Raw genomic sequence first — 19,969 nt, 5'->3', positions numbered from 1 at the left:
ATCCCTATAGCAGGAGTCTTTAAACTAAGGACGGTCCCCCCTGGGGGGCCTCAAGTGAACTCAGGGGGTGCCAGAATCTAGCCAAAAGTAGCACTATGGTGATAAAAGGGCCTTGTTTTCATCAGAAAAAAAATGAGCAGCAGTAATCTGCTCTGCAATGGGTCATCTCTAACATCTTTTTTATCATATATATCTTGACTGGGAGAAGGTGTCAACAGGGAAGGGACTCCAAATATTCTTCAAAATCACTACTCCCATTTCTAATAATCACACTGTGGATGCTTTTACACTTTAAAGCCTACCTGACCAGAACCTACCTGCAATGTTTAAGTAAGTGTAGCCATATTTAAACATTGCCAGTTTAATAGAATAATTGTGAAAAATTTAGGGTGGGGCCGATGATTTTTTTTAAATGTTCCCTCAGGTGAGGGACACAGCCTTCCAAACTTTGAAGACCACTGTCCTACAGTAATACGAGTAGAGCAGAACATGCTTCCCCTGGACAGGCACTTTGCGCATACACCTCTTCACCTCCGCCCTTCACCGGCCCTCCCATGACACCTTGGGCCGTATTACAATAAGTGCCCAGGGGGTGCAACAGGAGTTTGCGCCTGCTTTGAGTGCCCCTGGGGCACTTTGGTATTATAGAAGGGGAAGCAGACGCTTGTGCGTCCCCTTTTATATTACCTATAGCGCTGGGGCACTTAAATCGAAAGCGCTACCTTCAGAGGGTGTTCCCCCATTTGCATAGGGAATTCCTTTGACTCTGCGTCTGCGCCATTTTACAGACACAGGCGCAGAGTCAAAGAAGTCCTCAGGAGGGGCACTGACCGTGCGCCAATTAATAGCTGGCACACTGTCAGCGTGCCTACTGACAGTAGCCCTCTGCGGGGGGGGGGGGGTCCCATGGACCTTCCAGACACCCCCTTATAGGCGTGTGCAGTCCCTAACTGCACCCGCCTGCAAGGGTATTTCTATTCCCCTGTAAAATTGCAGGCAGGTGCCGCCTGCACTGTGAAAACACGGAGCAGCTGCTCCTTGTTTTCAAATGAATGCGCTGCCCGGGGGGGCAGCGTGAGTACGCGGCTGCGAGTTAGCGGCTACCCTGGGGGCAGCGCATACATCATAATCGGGCGCATTGTGATTGTTTGTGCCTGGTGCACCTTTTAGGTGCACCGGGCGCAAACAATCACAATGCATAATACGGCCCCTTGTCTGCTCAGAACAAGTGGGAAATATCAGCGATGTTTCCACAGGAAAGGAACCAGTATATTGCCTGATCCAATAGGTCATTCCCATTCCAGAGGAAAAACTCGTAATCACTGGAATTTGATGCAGGATTAACTTATGGAATCATAGATTTCGGTCCTGTGGTATGCCCGCACCACATGCGAAACTCATAACGATGGCCTTAAAAACAAGTTAAATGTTTTATTGCCTAAATAGACCCAAACAAAACTGAAGCCTGTGTTAGCTGGTCAAAGAAGGAAAATGCATAATGGTAGCAATTTGGTCTTGAACCATCGACAGTGGAACCAGGAGATTTATGTGACATAACATCTTCGCCATTATACCTCACTGAGTATCTTGCACAAAATATATACCATCGCTCAACATCTCAGTTCTCTTCTCTACCACAATCAAAAACAATAGGAAACGAACTATCTGTCAGTAATCAGCTTCATACTTGAAAATAAGCCACATCATGACACATCATGACAAGCTTAATAAAATAAATGTCCAAAATCGCATTGAAATATTACCTCCGATCTGGAAGAAAGTACATTTTTACATAGGGATTCCTAGGACGCCCGTCGGCTCTGGCAGGCAAGTCTGTTGCTTGTAGCACGTTCACTATGAGTTGGTGCCCCACTTTGTCATACCACATTTTTACCTGAAAGATAAACATATTTGTCACAACCAGACACTGTTTCATAGCTCTAGCTACAAGGTAGAAAACAGTATATGAAGACAACGTAGCCCCACTATTACTTGCAGCTTAACGCAATACCCCACCCAATTTTCAGATTCATTTTGTATTCTTTTCGAGTTTTCAGTACGACATACACAAGCATAGTGAAGAAGTACAGATTAATTATAGAATTGGAGTTGAAGAAGGGACCCTGCTTAGGGGCTCCATGTCGCCTGCAAAAAATCAAAGTGAGTGTCAATTTACCCATTATATTGCACTCTTTAACATTCTTTAGTTCTATATCTGAGCATTATAGGAGCACAGCTTATTCCACGAGAACACAAACACAAGTCAAAGAGTGGGATTAGCAGACACCTGCTCTCTTAAAAGGAGGGTGTTTACTCACAAAAGTCTGCTACCACAACAGCAACATTCTACTGCCTGTTCTAATACTTTTACGATTGTATTTTTTCTACATTTTCAGACAGCATAATAACAAATCGTAGAAAATTGTACACCATAAATTTCCAGAGCACACTAATAAAAAGATAAAAACACGGGAAATATGTTTCATGCTCAGTAAAGTGAAAGGAAAAAGCAAGTAAGTGAACAGGGAGTGGACAAAGTTTACTTGGCTGCACAAAGTGTTTTTAATACAGAAGGTCAAATCCCCAAATTCTTTAGCGGGTATTCTCAAATTGCACTGCTTCGGACTATATCTTAAATGTTAATTAAAAATTAAGAAATATTCTGCGGAATATATTTGGGATAGTGCTATCCCGAATATATTTTGAAGAGTAGGTGGAGTTGAGGAGTCTGAAGTCAAGGAAAGATTTCTTAGGTGATAAAGTGAGACTGTAGTCTTGTTCCTATATTCCCAATAGGCTCTGCGCATTGGAATAATATATCCTATAGATTTGACGTAGGACTTGTGCCTACTAGGTCTCTATCGAATTTATTAAACTTAATTGTGAGTGCCAGCCAGCTCAGAGGTCACTAGAAACTTTCTCGAATTCACAAGAAGGGATTAGATTCTGACAACCGCATAAACATGACAACTTTGTTTCCCCAAGAATATAAACGAATCTTCAGAGTCGTGGAAACAATAGATAGATATTTTACTCAGTCAATCGTGCATGCTTCGTTTCATCAGAGGTGCACGTAAAGTGAACTGCTACAATCGCAATACTGGTTGCAAAGTATAATGCGTACAGCAGGAAGAGTATTATAAAATAATATTGTAAAAGCATTGTATGGTTTCTAAACCATAGATAAAAACATACATAAATAACAAAGGCTAAAAGTACTCAACTGGTGCTTCTAAAAAACGCCTACCCCAATGTACCTAACCTAAGTCTAGTACGAGGGAAGAAGTAAGTGTGATGTAGCATAGGTTTAGTTTCTTTGCCAAGAATCTATTCAAGAATTCTCTTAGGGTCTAATCAGCTCCTACCTTGGTTTTAGAATGAAGGAGGTCTGGTATCTCTGTCTCGGGACTTGATTTCCCAACACCCCGCAAGGGGAGCTTGGAAACACTGGAGCTGGATTCTCAGCGGGAGAAAGGACAGCTTCTCGATCAGTGTGTCAGCTGGAGGGTCTTTGCTAGGGCAAGTGAAGGCATATTTATAACTTGAAGGTGCCTAGTTTGACGTGAAGTCAGGCATAATAACGCCATCAAAGAACCCCAAGGGAATGGTAGTTCTTTGAAAACTCCATGAGTTCTTGGACAAATCAATATTCAAGCAAGGGGCTGTGCCTGACTGCTTAAGCCGAGTTTTCCAAGAAATCATTGTGGCTTTTTGGAAAGAGTGGAAGTAGCCATGCCTGTATTTGGACTGCATGGGCCTATGTCTAAATATAGTTATCATTTCTAAGCCTATATGAGGGCAATGTAAATTGTACCTATAGAAGGGCATGAATCGGTAAATTTCGCTCGGATCCTAAAACGCCATACAACACCCACTCCACTTTATTATGTTCGATATTACTAAATTTCTAAGCATTTAAAACATATCTAGAGCATGATGTGTAAACCCCCACCTAAAATACATAAAATGCATTTGAAATGGTTGTACACGAAAAGAGCATTTGTGCTGTACGCATTTTAAAAGCAATATTTTCATTCAAAGCATGTAGTTTGTCATTGGAAATGCTATCAGAATGAGTAATGAAATTACATATATGAAATGGCTCTTAAATACAGAAGAAAAAAGTCGAGACCATTCCATGACAGAATATAAAAATTATTTGGTTGTGGACAAGGTCAAATATTGTCTCTTGGAAGCATTTCAAAGAATTCTTGTTCTCTATGAATAGTTCTACTTTAAGCAGTTTACTTTGGGCTAAAAAAGAAATTCAAATTTCGAAAAAGTAAAATCGTAGAAAAATAGAATTATAAAGTTGGAAGTTTTGTTTTGAAAAATGAAGGTCGAATACAGAGTCCCATAGAACGCTGTGTGCTAACTTCAAAAGTCTTTCTTGTTGTCTGGAGAAAACATCAAATCTTCTAAGCTGGTAAAGAATTTGTCTACCACAGTAGGTGAAAGTTGGACCACTTCGTTAAGTAATCCGATTGCATTTGCTATACACGGAGGCAACTGCGAGACTGCGGATGAATGGCACTATCTCCGCCCCCTTCACCTTGTCCCGTGGCACTAGGCAGGGCTGCCCCCTATCCCCATTACTTTTTATTTTGGCCTTGTACCCACTTGTACGCCATATCCATCGAGGCCTGCAGTTCCGTACTAGGCCCTCTTAATTTCACTCTACGCTGATGACACAATATTATATGTTAGGATGCCCCACCTCAATCTTGATCCACTCATTTTAGAGATGATACGTTTTGGCAAATATTCCGGATTGAACATCAACTGGCATAAATCAGTCATTTTCCCTCTTACATCCAGCACGGTTCCCTGGCAATGTTCTTTTCCACTTGAGTGGTGCCGGGATGCAGTCAAATATCTCGGTATCCATATCCACCTTGACACCACCACTATGATCAGGCTAAACTACGGAAGGGCGATAGATTCCCTCGAGTCTCAAATTGTGAAGTGGTTATGGCTGCCATTATCTATGGCCGGGAGGGTTGCCATCATAAAAATGGTTGTCCTTCCGCAGTTTCTGTATCTTTTTAATAACATTACCATCCCACTCACCAAAATGTTTTTCACACACAGTTGCGTTCCTTATTGCTGCGTCTTGTCTGGGGGGACAAGACTCCTTGGGTTAGCTGGCGGGTTTTGACTCTGCCTTATGCTAGGGGGGGATTCGGGGTCCCGGATTTTTATCTTTACTACCTAATAGCGCAATGCTGCTACGCTCACGGCTGGTTTCACCCTGATGCTCGCATTCCGTATTTGAAGCCAGAGGCTGACCTGGTGCTTCCCCGTCCCCTTTCCACGCTTTTGCCTATTGGTTTCCCCCGGGACCCCCAAGACATACATACGGTATCGACCACTTGCTGGGCATGGGGTAGACTATACAGACTACTGGGCCTTGAACGCTTATACTCACCATCACTGCCGCTACCGAATCCCTCTGTGTTCCCAATAACTGGTAAGGTTTTGATTCAGCAAACCCTGGCCAAATTTCACATTGGCACGGTAGGGGACCTATTTCCCTCCTTCATTTTAAATTCCTCCGCAGAATGTACCATACACCGGCACGTTCACATAGGATAGACCCCAATAGGTCCCACCATTGTCAGAAATGTGGAGCTCCTTATGCTGAATTCGCCCATCCCTCGTGGACATGCCCTAAGATTCACCAGTATTGGTCCCTGATACATGCTACTCTAGGTGACATACTTTCCATGCAATTAATCCCTACCCCTGAAATCGCACTACTGGGCTATGTGTCCAATTTCCCCCGGACGGTCGGAAACTTGCGGCTCTGGGCTTCCTCTTGGCTAAAAGAGAGGTGGCTCTCTTGTGGGGTAGTAAGAAATCCCCATGCTTAAAAGCATGGCTTGGGAGTCTAGCATTTTCTAATACTAACTGTGAAGAGTACGGGGAACATCCATTACGACGCGGTGTTTACACCACACTACCATTACAACAATAGTTTTACATAGTAGATTTACATAGTAGATTTACTATTCCAACACCTTTCCTACTGTACGTAGGCTGGTGTTGGAATAGTAAATCTTACTAATCCTAAGTCCAGCACCCTACAGTGCAAGTCGTGGTAACGACTTGCGTTGTAAAACCAGTGTTGTAATGGTAGTGCGGTGTAAACACCGCGTTGTATTGACATACAACCGAAGAGTACTACACTCTGATTCCGAGTTTGTCCCGACCATTGGACATTTGGGGCCCGTATAGGGCATACATTGCTAAGATTCGAGCTGGTCAACACTCGCAAATTGCAAATGGTATTGTCCCTACGGGGATTGGCTAGATGTATAACTCCTGATTCACGTGCCCGTTGTATTGTTTTTTTGTTGTTGTTGTGCTTATGCCTTTGGAGTTGATATGCTGCATAATATGCTTTTGATTTTGTGAGCTGCTCGGACATGTAGTATTGCACACCACAGCTATAGTTCCAAGGGTCTTTATTATTATCATACTTACGATTCATGCCACATATGTGTCGACACATTACTGTTTATAATTGAGCTGTCGTACTTACTTTGCTCATGCTGTTAGTGATGTACTTTGAAATGCCATGATTGTACTATTCTTGTATGCAAAAACTGGGAAAAATAAAGTGTTAAAAGTAAACCGATTGCACAAAAATGTGAAGCACCGCCGTCAGCGTTAGCCACATTGGCAATGTTCGATGGTGATGGTACCTGTGTGCCTGTCGATCCACGTATCTCACCGTCAGCAGATTGCTTCTGTGAGACCTCAACGAATGCCGTCATCAGGATTGGTTGCCGCTGGGGACAACACAAAGCCTGAGACGTTACCGAACCAAGCAAAGTATCAACATCCGTTGGCAGTCCTGATGGGAGTGTTAGACAGATGTCCAACACGCATTCTTCTCCACATAGCAGGCATCGTAGAACAGGTAAGATGCAATCTTGCCAGATTGGTTGGAATGATAGAAACCTTGTGGTATTCAGGTCTCTTAAACGAGCCAGGCCCGAATCTGTATCATGCGCTCACGACACTTCATTTTCCAGGAGAGTGTTCTCTAAGGTAATCTGGGTGTCGCTGGTGACTGGACTTGCAATATCATAGCAGAAGGAATAAGAATAGTATTCCTGCTACGAGTCCCAAAATGAGAGGCAGGCCGCCGAACACAGAGTGCACGAAGTTTTGAAATATGCAGAGGACTGCTTCAAAAGGTGCTAACAGTCCCGAAAAAACTGTCTTAAATATATGTACAATACCACTGGTATCAGACATGTTTAAGATATGACCTAACATTTCTACGAAATGTACAGGGCAGTTTGTCAATAATAGGGCATGTATCTCCGCAGAGGACCTTGCAACCTGTAGTTCATACATCTCTTTGAACGAGGTCAGTGGCACAGTTTTTTGTAAAAGAATGGCTTTCATTCTGCTTAAAGTATCAATTCATATAGAAGAGATGTTCAGCGAAGGCCATAACGGCAACCCCCGTCTGTCTTAGTTTTAGGAAATAATACTTGCATACAACAAGTGACCCTGGCTGACAAAGTTACAAGATAGGCTGTTCCTAGCAACATGCCACAGCAGCTGTGATCATTCAATATTATATAGCTTCCATTAGAAAGCTGCCTAAAAATTGGAACCATCACTGCAGCTGGAGAACCTTGCAGGTGGCAGGATAAGTTGGTCGAAGAACCATCACAGGCTCCATGTAATTTAATACCCTGACATAAGAGGGTACAGCTTAGTGCGCTTTTGTAGTTTGTACCACTAAGAAATACTTCTTTCTTCCCACTCCAACATCTGTGTATATATGGTAATTCCCAGGTTGACATAATGTATTCTTTCCCAACCTTTCATACACGCCAGCTGGTATATGTTTCAAACAATATTGAAAATTGAAAATTGTGACAGGCAGAGTGATTATCCCGTGTATTAGCCATTCTGTTGCAGGTTTTTCTGAAACAGCTAATGGTAATCTTTCCAGTTTTTCAATGCTCAGCACCGTATAGTCTGCTCCTCTTTGTGCCAAAGTGATTTGTTTATCTGTAAGGTTAAATACAGAAAACAATGACGTGGTGTTGATTAAACACCATGGCACATATCCAGAACGAAGATTTTGTAACGTCCAGCCTAAAAGCATTATAGAACGCAATTGTGACTGTCCAAGCTGTAGCATGAGCAAGTCCTGTTCCATTATGTCTATCGGAGAGGATACTATGCTGTCCTAAGAATAAATTCTGGATGACAGAGTCGTTAACCCATTGTCAACTACAGAGAGAGCTTTCTCTAAATTAATACAATCAATTTTTCGTATTCGTTCTGCAGTCTCTGCTTGTGTCGCTTTCCAAGCTTCATTGTAAATGGCATATATACCAGCGTATATAAAACGTTTATGAAGTCGTTTCGCAGGACCCTGTAAGAAGTCCCTTACATCAACGCCATGTTTAAGTAAAGATAAGTGTTGTTTTACCTCCGTTAGTGTGGACTTTTGTAGCCACTCAAGGCACAGTTTTCCTACACTGTATGTTGTTACTATCTGTGGATATTGTCTCTGGAGATCTTGGATCTGGCCTGCTGAACCCTTATGTCTTGTTCAGGAATCTATCTTGACAGTTGTTTGTGTCTGTTGGCCAGATTAAACATTTTTTCCAATCAGGATCAGTTCTGTTTTTAAGAAAAATAGTTTTTACGTCGACCCTTCCTTCTGTAGTGTTCTTATTATCAGGTGTAGGTGTAGGTATGGACGGTTTGTTCAAATCTTTTATCTTGGCTAGGCCAAGGCAGGATGTCTGTTGCACAGTGTTGTTCAAAAATATTATTTGTTCAGGGATAATGCAAGCTCGAAATAAAGCTTCTATTCCCTGCACCTGCCAGTCTTTTCAGCCCCAAACAGTTTTCGTTTCTATGTTGCCACTCCAAAAGTCGAAACCTAACGAGGACAGCTGGGCATAAAAAGGCTGCAGAATAAATTTGCTTTGTATTTGTTAACATACTTTTCACACCTGTCCTATGTAAATTTTTGAAGTAAAATGTTTCTGGATTTGTGGTATTAAAACCTGAGAAGTATAGAAATGTATCATAGAATGTTTTTGAGCTACCCTTCGGTTGAGTGGGCAATGTTCCCATTGATTAAAAAAAATTAAACATTTCTAGGGTTTGCAGATTTGTGCAAATAACGATGACCATAGTGGTTATAACAGTACATTTGTTCATAATCTGATGAACCTTCTAGGTATTCATGTTTTGTAAATTTTGCAGACATCTCTCAGTCTGACATCATGTTATTAACAGTCTCAAAGTCCCAATCATCAGAAAATGTACTGAGTGAAACAAAGTCACACAAGGAAACCTTGAATTGATGTGGAGTCTTCAACAGCTCTGCAGGGTCAAAGATGTCATAATCAGTTCTGTCCCATGCTATACCACCAAGAATAGGAATGGCTGTGATGTTTACCGATGTCAAGTCTGTTTGTTCACGATGAGATGATTTTTGTGGCTTGAGGAGTAAGTTGATGTTCTTACTTGCTGTGTCCATTTTACTGTATCTTCCATTTATCAGCATTCCCAAAGTTAATACAAGAATTAGCCAAAGTAGGAGAAAAAGTACACCTAGCACAATCTAAAATTCAACCCATGGTGAAACCAGATACGTTTTTTCAAGTTGCTGAAAAAGCTCTGTTACTTGTTCTTTGAAAGCTTTATTTGCTGGCGTTGTTTCAGGCTCACTGGGATCATCGAAAAACTTATCAAAGTTAATGAAATAGCCAGAGGAAGTTATGTGAATTGTAGGTATTGCATCAGGATTACTTGAAATCACTGGAGCTACTGGATCCCTTGTCATATTAGTATAGTCAGATGCTACATCATTGGAGACAGGTGTTTCTTGATGAACTGTTATTTGGGTCTCAAGAGGCTCAAGTTCCATCGCTTTATTGCTTAGTCCTTCTTTTCGCACTGTAGATTATTCAAAGGTGATGAGTCTCTCAGTTTGAACCTCTTGGATAGTAGCAAGAATTGGTCGTCTGCTACAACTTTGGAGTCCACTGGGCCTACTACTTATTATTGGCCACATGATGTAGTTTTACCAGGTCGATGGATACAAACCTGTTCTCCTTTCTTCCAGCAAGGGGCGGCAGTAACACTGTTCTTGATCCATGGATGCTAGCACAGGTACTGGTTTTCTGTAAGAAGGCCCAAATTCCTTCTTGTCCACGATCTTTTCTCTGACTAGATCCACAATCTTTGGAATCCAGACAGGCCTTGCTGGGACGGGTGGTTCCCCTTTAGTGGTCGTTGGCTTCTGTAATGTGTTGCTTTGACTTCTCCTTGTTTCATTTAAGTCCTGCAAAACAGCCAAACGGTCTTTGATATCAAAGAGTTTTTATTCTACCACTGAAGTGTGACAATCAAGGTCTTGGACAAGCATTCTAGTAGCAAAAAGGATTTCCACCCAGAGAATTTATTGGCAGATTATTTAGACTACGTTGGGATGTTTCACCCACCCGTCACCCGAGCCTAATACCCTAGCTGTTATAGATTGCTTTATGTCTCGGTTTTTTCTTTCCACTACAGAATTTCCCTCAGGATGGAATGGACTAGAATACCGCAATGCAACACCCAGATCGGCAATGGCCTCCTTGTGGGCTTTGGAGCTAAACGCAGGACAAGACCCTGGTCAGAATGTAGCTTGCTGACTGCGTATGTGCCGATAAAGACTCGCAAATCTTTTATAACAGTTTGGGCGATAGCCGAGTGCTGAGGTCACATCCAAATGAATCTTGAGCACAAATCCACTGTGCCCATGATATATTTATAGTTACCATCCCTCTGTAAGGGACCGCAGTGATCCAGGTAAACGCACACTAATGGTTTATCTGAAATTAAAAGGGGCGTTTGCGCCGGGCGTTTCACTGTTGAAACCTTCATTTTCTGGCAGATTTCACATTCCAAAACATAGTTTCTAGTCTGTTTCCTCATGCGTGGCCACCAGTATCTCTTGTTTTAATAATGACACTGTGGCGGAAACACCTGCGTGTGCAGCGGCGAGCCCTTCATGTGCTGCTAAGATTAGTCCTAATCTATGTTCCATGTTTGGAATTACACTATCCCCCACTCCAGGGATTCGAGCAAAATGAACATTATTTGCATCAGTTATATACAAATATTTGAGTGGAAAGCCTTTTGGTAATGTTTTACCGCGGTCTTTTTTGGAAGCGGCGACAGCCTGCATGATTTCGCTGTCTATTTTTGTTTTTGAACGAGTGATTGCAGCTGCGGAAGCCGTTTGCACAGCTGCACAGCTGCCTTCGTGGCTTCATCAGCCAATGAATTCCCTTCAACGTGAACGCCATCACGCTGATGACTCAGTGTATGGATCACGTGAGTCTGTTGTAGTTCTTTCTGTAATTGAATTACTTGTTCCCAAAGCAACTTATGCTTAATTGTGCCACCTTTTGAATCTTTGAAACCGTTTTGAATCCAATTCCGCAAGTATTCATTGTAAGATTGGACGCAGTAATATGAATCGCACACTATGAGTCTGGAGAATTCGCGATCGGTATTTTCAAGCACCATCTTGAATGCCTGTAATTCAGCTCGCTGAGTTGTACAATCTCCGAGAGATTGCATTTTTGTTACCATAGGTCAGAATTTACCATCGAGCCAGCAACATTTAACAATCCCGCACGCAGCGCTATAAGCTTGTTTACCCCCAATTGCGGGTTGTGCTGATCCGTCTGTAAAAATTATACATGCGTACTGTTCTAGAGACAGAATCTCAGTGGGCAGAGGGCAGAGGACATTCTTGTTCGTATTGTAGAAGTTCTTGTGTTTTCAAATAAGGGTCAAAAACGTATTCAACGTCTGTTACAGCAAGAGAGTTAACCCATTGTATCCATCTTGGATGTAAAGTCTTTGCATTGGAATGCTTGCTTTTGTCACTGCCTCTAAGGCAGGTACAGGAGTAACGGCCATTATGCGTTTACCCTGTGCTAGACTTCTCTCTTTTGCTACTGCAGTTTGAACCGCCGTCAGAATTTTTTCTGTTGAAGTGAATTTCATTTCAGCTTGTGTGTACAAGTGTGATTTGTAAGCAATTGGTACTTTTTCCCCTTCATTAAAGGATAAGTACGTGAATCCGCATCTTCCTGGGATTATTCTTATTACAAGGTTGCGTACGTTTAAGCGAGTCTGTAAATGTGTTGTTGCTAACATATCTGTTTGTACTGAACGCAAAATTTCTGTGTGTTTTTGAGTCTAATTAGTTGTTGTCAAATCAGGTTTGATTAATTCGTAGAGCGGTTTAACCCTTTCTGCGTAATTTAGAATGTAAGTTCTTCCGAAATTCAGGAAACCTAGAATTGACTAAGTTCTTCAGCATTTTTGGAGGTTGGAGCAGCGCACACTTTTCTAAAAAAGTTGGCTGCCAGGCTTTTGCCTTCACTTGATAACTCGTATCCTAAAAATAGGACGTTGAGGTGGGCAATTCTTGATTTCTTAAAGTTGTATTTATACCCTTCAGAAGCGAATCCAAGTATAATGGTATTCACTCTGTTCAAGTGCCTGTCCAAGTCATCGTTTGTTAGATAGATGTCATCGACATAAGATAATGCCTCATCATGATACGTTTGTAGTAACTCTGTTACTCTAGCTGAAAATAACCCCGGACTATTCTTGAATCCCTGGGGGAGACGACAGAAGTGACGCTGTGTCCCCATAATTGAGAAAGCGGTCAAGTACCTGCTTTCAGGTGCAATGTTTTGACAGAAGAAACCGTTAGAAATATCTAATGTGGTTTTATATTTTTTACACACAATGTTATTCATTAGTGCTGCAGTGTGTGCATTTTGTTCTGCAAAGGTTTCGCAACAAGAGTTTAAATGTCTGTAGTCCAAAACTAGACGATATGTATTGTCTGGTTTGGAGACAGGAAACAAAGGATTGTTCATTGACGAAGTGCATGTTTCAATCACCCCTTGGTATTCAAGTTGATCTAATATTTCCCTGACCTGTGTTTTAGCTTCTTGCTTAACTGGATACTGCCTCTGTGCAGTTGGTTGTGTTTTTACCTGGATTTTATGGTGAGGGGAATCCTCATCCCATCCTACATGATTTTATTATATAATGCTGGAGCCTGGGCTACAGCCTATTTTCTGGCATAGGTGTATTTTAAGTGAATTGGTATATGGTTGGAGAAGGCTGGCATAATGATGTCGGAGTAGAAAACTGGAGGATTAACATGGGTTTTACTTTATTTAAACAGCTTCCCCTGACGAAGAGGAAGAAAGGTGCTCGAAAATGCATTGGGAATAAGTCTTTTGCTGCCATTCATGAATGTAAAATGTCCTGACGCAATGTAATAAGAGGCCTGGATGGGTACAATTTTTCTGTGTGAAGCTTATGGATATTTGGACAGCTTTTTCGTGACTAATTAAGTCAAGATGGATAAATTATGAACATTTCCAAATAAAATTAATTTACAGTTGAAAAGTTGGTAACTACATTTTTCTGATGCAGTGCGAATGGGTTTGCGACACAGTTATGTTGCATTCTTTTGAATCTATTACTATCCGTGCAATGAGGCGAGGCACGGTCCCAGACTGCACGCGAAATAAGGAACAAAATAATAAACGTGAAGAAATTATGACAAACAGGTGTGCAACGGCTACCTTCACATGCATTCATAATGATGTCTTCGCCATGTGGGCACTCCCTGACACATTTTGGTGGCCAGTCTTTTTAAGCAAGAAGAATGTCATAACCCTTAGAGAGCGTCTTCCAAAAGAGTGCTCTTATTTTCCTAGTTATGTCCCCCTCCATCCGGAGCGTTAATTCAAATAACTTATGGGGTACACTAACCCTGGTATCAGCTGTTTCAACTTGAATGTACTCATTCAAGTCCACTGTCTCCAGATGATACTTCAAGTTCTTGCGAACTATGGTGACTTCTGCTGCGCTGTCCAGCATTGTCTGGTCCAACTCCCCGTTCTTGAGTTGTGTCCTCAAGAACCTCGGCACGTGTGATTTTTAGACCTGCTACCTTCTTTTTGGTGAATTTGGTTTTCTTATTTTTTGGAACGTGTTGATCGTCTTTGGACTTCATGCGTTCTTCTTTGTGTTCTGACCGTCCTCTTCTTTCCGATTTCCGTGAGAAAGTCTGAAAGGTACGAGAGGAACGTGTATCAGTATCTTGATATCTATCAGGTTTTTTCAAATTATCCCTGTTCCTGAGGTCATACCTCTTTTCAGAGGACTCCTTTTAAGGAGACCTTCCTCGGGACTGAGAACGCTTCTCTTTAGAAGTTTGTTTAGTATTCTCCCACTTCTTTTTGGGAGTAGTGAGAGTGCTTTTAATAAAGACCTTTTCAGGACTATCTGTTAGTTGGGGTTTAACTGGTTTCCCACCCAAACTATCTCTACCTAGTTCTTCATAGGATTTTTCGATTATTCTGGTCAGTTCATATGGTTGCTCAGTTACATCAAATTCTCTTAACTTTTGGCGGATCGCCACGGATGCTGCCTCACCTTTAATATTAGCTAATATCATAGCTGAGACCTGTTTGAAATCTCTCAGTAGTTTCATACCCAGATTCAAAGCAGGCTCTGCCCCGTATTCATTTAGAATTTGTTTCAGGACGTCTGGTATCACCGCCATAGATGGAACACCATGTGTTTTTGTGTAGATTGCAGAAAAGAAGGTGCGATTCCCATTGATAAACAGATTGTTAAAATTCTGTGTTTCTCACGAGGGGTAGTATCGGGAAATACTGCCTCGATTTGAGTATTTTTTCTTTTTTTATAGCTTTTTATTGTGGTGTATTATAAAGAAAAACAAATGGATAATCACATCTGCGTACATGCAGGCAATGGTAAAGGGCAAAGAACACGTTAAAGAATAGTACACAGCCTTTCGGTCCACAACCCTGAGGTCGGACGGCGTTCCAAGAGAGCCAAACCGTAATAAAAGCAAAGCAATACCTGCAGTGGACACAGACAGGGTATTCATACCACCTTTTTTCATTTAAACAAAAAACAACAATTGAGGAAAGAAGTCCAGCAGAGAAAGTCAGGCCAGCCTGCAGGCCAATTTAAGGGGTCGAGCTCGAATTTGTGGTGCTACATCGCTACAGACCCCTGTTGGTACAAAACATAATTATCGGAGCATCACATGGTTCGCAGAAAGAACAGAGGCAGATCACAATGAGGGCCAATCCCACACTACTCAGCCCACACACCCGGTCCTAGATCCTCTACGGGGCATCGCCAGTTCTGCCGTTGGAGAATCACACAGTTCGCCACGGTATGCATTCCAATGTCCCCATTTCTTGTCCCACACTCCAGGGCAGCCCCTCAGTTTATACACAGTTTTCTCGGCTATCATGCATTGGTCCATTGCGGCCACCCATCTCACCACTAATGGAGTGTCCGGGGAGCCCCATCCCATCGCTATGAAACGTTTGATCAACAGAAACCCCAGTGCAGCCCACTGTAGCTCAAGACCAGTTAGGTCATTCGGCCCCCAAATGTTAAGGACACATTCCCTGGGGGATGTGGAAAGCGGGTTTGCTCAAGGAGCTGCTCATTTTCCGCAGCGTAGCCGTCTAGAACCGCTGTATCACATGGCAATCCCACAGGATGTGGTAGAAGGTCCCAGGGAGTCCGCACCCACTTAAGCATAATGCGTCAGGTCGTCGACCAATTTTGGCCAAGGTGAGGGCGGACATGTATGCTCTGTGCAGCACTTTTAGTTGGATCAATCTAAACCTATGACAAATAGCCGATTCCCTCGGGGACATTAGCGCCGAGCGCCATTCGTCGTCATCCAAAGGACCCAGGTCTGCATCCCATTTGGCCCGTAGTGACACGAAGGAGTCGGGAAGATTATTGCAGAGCTTACGATAGGTAAGGGAGATGGCCTTTTCAGGAAGAGGTTCCGACAACAGCCTATCCTCCAAAGGGGAGGCATCAGATATGGAGGCGAAATCTGGAAAGGTGACCTGAAGAGCGTGTGTGATTTGCAGGTATCGAAAGAACTCAGTGGATGCGAGGGCATATTTAGTTTGTAGGTCAACAAAGGTCAGCAGTTTACCTTTATGCACGAGGTCTCTGACTTCAGAGATCCCAGTCGCATCCCACCTATCAAATCCCCTGGAGAAACAAAGGGAGCCCAAACGTTGTGTGGACCACAGAGGCGAGGTTTTGGTAAGTTTGTCAGCCCAACCCAGCCGTCTATTGGCTCTGTGCCAGATATCCACCGTATGCGCCATAGGCCCAACATATCTAGCTTTCGTGGGTTTACTATATAAGGCTCCCAGGTAGCCCTCCCGCCCTGTTTGATCCCTATCTAAGAGGAAGGCCGGATTCAGAGGTGAGCCGTGTATCCAGTGGTTTATCACCACCAGTTGGGAGGCCCAGTAGTAAAGACGGGGATTAGGGAGGGCTATACCCCCATCATACCAGCCCTGAAAAAGCTTACAGAGAGCAATTCGAGCTGGACCGCCATCCCAAAGTAGCAGTCGGAGCTCACTTTCCACCGCCTTGAAATAAGAATCTGGAATGAAGAAGGGGCAATTTTGTAGGACATACAGGAAGCGTGGAAGCGCTAACATTTTAAACAGTGCCGCCCGTCCCGGGAGAGAGAGCGGGAGTGAGCGCCAATGAGCAACGTCGCTACGAAGCCTATGTAGTGGGCCTAACAGATTATGGTCATAGAACTGTTGGAAGTCGGGGGTGATGAAGATACCAAGGTACGTAAAGCCTTCAGTGGCTAATGTGATTGAGAACCCCCTGGGCAGGCGAGGCGGCGGGCCATGTAACATGTACAACACCGATTTGGTCCAATTTATAGCGTAGCCCGAGTATTTACCAAAGTTGGTAAGGACGTGGAACAGGCTGTTAATGGAGGACTGTGGGGACGACACGTATATCAGGATGTCGTCGGCGTAGAGAGAGATCTTGTCTACAGTCTCGTCACTCCATCGTAGGCCTCTGATTGAGACGTCTGTGCGGACCCAGTGAGCCAGAGGCTCCAGGGTAAGGGCGAAAAGCAAGGGGGAGAGGGGGCAGCCCTGTCTGGTGCCCCGATGGAGGGGAAATCTCCGGGACAGGAAATTGTGGACCCGGACTTGGCCAAAGAGGTCCGTATATAAAAGACGCCAAAAAATTTGGGTCCGAAGCCAAATCGGTGGAGGACTTCAAACAGGTATGGCCATTCAATCGAGTCGAATGCCATCGCTGTATCGAGGGATAATATAGCAGTATCCTGAGACAAAGTGGGCTGACGGCTGAGCACGTAGTGCACCCTATGGAGATTTAGCGCCGTGTTATGGCCCGGAAGAAAGCCGGACTGGTCGTCGTGAATGAGGGGAGGAAGGACCTGAAGAAGACGAGTCGCTAGTAGTTTAGCCAGGACCTTGGCCCCAGCGCTGATCATGGAGATCGGCCGATAGGAGCTACATGCAGTGGGAGGCTTGGCAGGTTTAAGAATGACCGCAATTGAGGCCAATCGTTGCTCGAGAGGGAGCACTCCAAGCTCCAGGCTCTCCAGAAACATATTTAAGAGATGGGGAATAATGTCAGGGACCATTCCTTTCAGAAACTCGACTGGGACTCCGTCGGGGCCCATAGCCTTGCCGGAATTCACAGCGAAGAGCGCCGTGGTGAGCTCGTCTGTGGAGAGATCGGCGTCCAAGGCAAGCCGATCAGAGTCTGAGATGGTCGGGAGGCGCATCTCCTCCAGCAGTTGTCTGGATTCGGCGGACGAATATCCATCGCCAGCGGTATAGACCCTTTCAAGGTGATCGGCAAACGCCTCGGCAATGTCTTGGGGATCTACCACCACAGACCCATCTGGCCTAGTTATGGATGACACCCATCTAGATCCTTGATCGCGACGCTCAAGCCATGCAAGCATCCTGCCTGCACAGTCACCAAATTCATAGACCCGATGACGCGTGTGGAGTAGCCGTGCCTGTGCCTTCTCTTGGGCCAGCGCTTTGTAGATCAATTGTTGGGCATGGAGACGTGCTGCGGTGGAATCTGATTGTGCAACATTATGGGACGCCTCAAGGCTGATGAGAGCTGTTTCCGCTTGCGTAATGTGTTCAGCATGTTTACGGAGATGACTTGTCTTAAGGGCTAGTGCTTCCCCCTTCACCACTGCCATATAGGCCTCCCAGAGCGTAACAGCTGAGTCTACCGAGCCTACGTTTTCTTCAAAATAAAGTTTGGTATGCTCCCGCAACGCCTCTCTAATATTGGGAATCTGCAAGAGCCAGGGATTAATAACGATAGGTCCCCTCACCAACTGGCGATTGTAGGTTAGGTCTATCATAAGTGGCGAATGGTCGGATATACCACGGGGGAGACCTCTCGGGCGGACAAAACAGCCAACGTCTGCGACGGGGCAAAAGAAATAATCGATTCTCGACGTACTGTTGTGTGCATTAGAATAGTGTGTGAAGTATGGTGTGTCAGGAAAGTGATGACAGCAGATGTCCTTTAAACCAAAAGCATGGGCAAAGTCAGCCAATTCCGAGCTTTGACGGTGCAAACTTCTCTTAGGCCTACGGTCCAGGTCGTCACACATTGTAGCATTGAAGTCCCCACCAATTATGAGTGTACCCGGGGAGAGGCCTAACAGTTGACTGCCCAATTCCTTAAGGGAGTCTCGTATTAAAGTTGGCGGGAGGTACGCGGAAACGATGTTCAAGGGACGCCCCTCCCAGGTGGCCTCCACGATAACTAAGCGGCCTAGGGGGTCAGCCCAGCAGCGTGAGTAAGTGAGTGCGAGAGATTTCCTGACTAAAATCCCAGTACCACGGGACCCAGAAGTAAATCCAGCGTGGACCAGGAGCTTGTATCCCCCTCTCTGCAGCGCCTGACAGGTGTTTCCAACCAAGTGGGTCTCTTGCAACAAGACTATGTCGGGGGAGTGACGCCTAAGGAACTGAAGCACTACACTCCTTTTTATTTTTTGACCTAAACCGTTAACGTTCCATGTGAGGATAGAAAAGGACCTAGAGAGTTGTTGAGTCATGACTGCAAGTTTGGAGGGTCAAGTAGGTAGGTCGTCCAAGAAGGAACCACCAATGGCGGCCAGGCCCAGAGGCCGCTCAAAGCATGGGACAGGTCAGGACATATGGACCTCAGGAGCCAGGTGGCAACCAGGATAACAGGCCAATCACCACGGGACCCTGGACAAGCAGGAAGGCCAAACTAAAGACTGCTCTGCTGGAAGCACAAGGATTGATGGGCGAGATGGAACGATCATTGAGAACTCTGCTAAGGACAAAAGTAAACATCATGACAACCTCAAAACATTGCAAACTCCTCCCACCCCCCACCTCTTCCCCCCACCCTGCGGTCCTGCCCGCGGATTCAGAACTATCCACACCCCAATTAGGCAGAGTGCCTGTCGCCCTCCCACACATAATCGGGGTACTAAATGAGCCGACAGTGCCGCTTGCCCCGACTGACAACATTATAAATGTAATACAATTGCAAGGTTATACCATAAGACTTATACAACATTCACATAATAGAAAAAGTTACTTGTCAGTCAGCTGGTGTAGTCCGAACTCGGCCGAGGAAAAGAGGTCCCAGAAACAGAGGCCAGTACCAAAGGAGGAAGCTCGGTGCCCCAGGCTGCCCCACCAACCACGAGGCGGCGGCAAGGAGGAGACCCCTGCATTTTTGACGGGGCCCGTCTCAGCATAAGGATGTAATTCCACTCCATCAAAAGGTCCGGTGAAGAGGTCCTGACTCTCAGGCCGATGGTCTTCACGTGAGGGCTCCTCCGGCGAAGATCGGTTCCATGGAGAACCTCCGACCCTGCTCCAACCCTCCAGCCAGTCCCACACCTCCTCCGATGAGAGAAAGAACCATGTTTTCCCGTCCATTTCGACATGTAGTTTCGCCGGGAAAAGCATGGAGTATTTAACTCCCTTGTCGCGCAACGCCCTCTTGACCTCCAGGA

The 19,969-nt window shown here is 44.4% G+C and overlaps 1 protein-coding gene across 7 annotated transcripts in view; it reads right to left on the bottom strand.

Annotated features, from left to right (window-relative positions):
* RIMS1 (regulating synaptic membrane exocytosis 1) overlaps nt 1-19,969 on the bottom strand; it is a 2,308,950-nt gene that overhangs the window by 1,011,547 nt on the left and 1,277,434 nt on the right. For all 7 annotated transcript variants that reach the window (XM_078648052.1, XM_078648043.1, XM_078648046.1 and 4 more), the window contains exon 12: nt 1,764-1,894. In XM_078648052.1, the coding sequence (XP_078504178.1) occupies nt 1,764-1,894 (131 nt within the window). The remainder of the gene's footprint in view (nt 1-1,763; nt 1,895-19,969) is intronic.

The sequence above is a fragment of the Lissotriton helveticus genome, chromosome 6 (genome assembly GCF_964261635.1).
Source record: "Lissotriton helveticus chromosome 6, aLisHel1.1, whole genome shotgun sequence".
Classification (NCBI taxonomy): Eukaryota; Metazoa; Chordata; class Amphibia; order Caudata; family Salamandridae; genus Lissotriton; species Lissotriton helveticus.
This window is presented reverse-complemented; position numbering and strand designations above follow the sequence as displayed.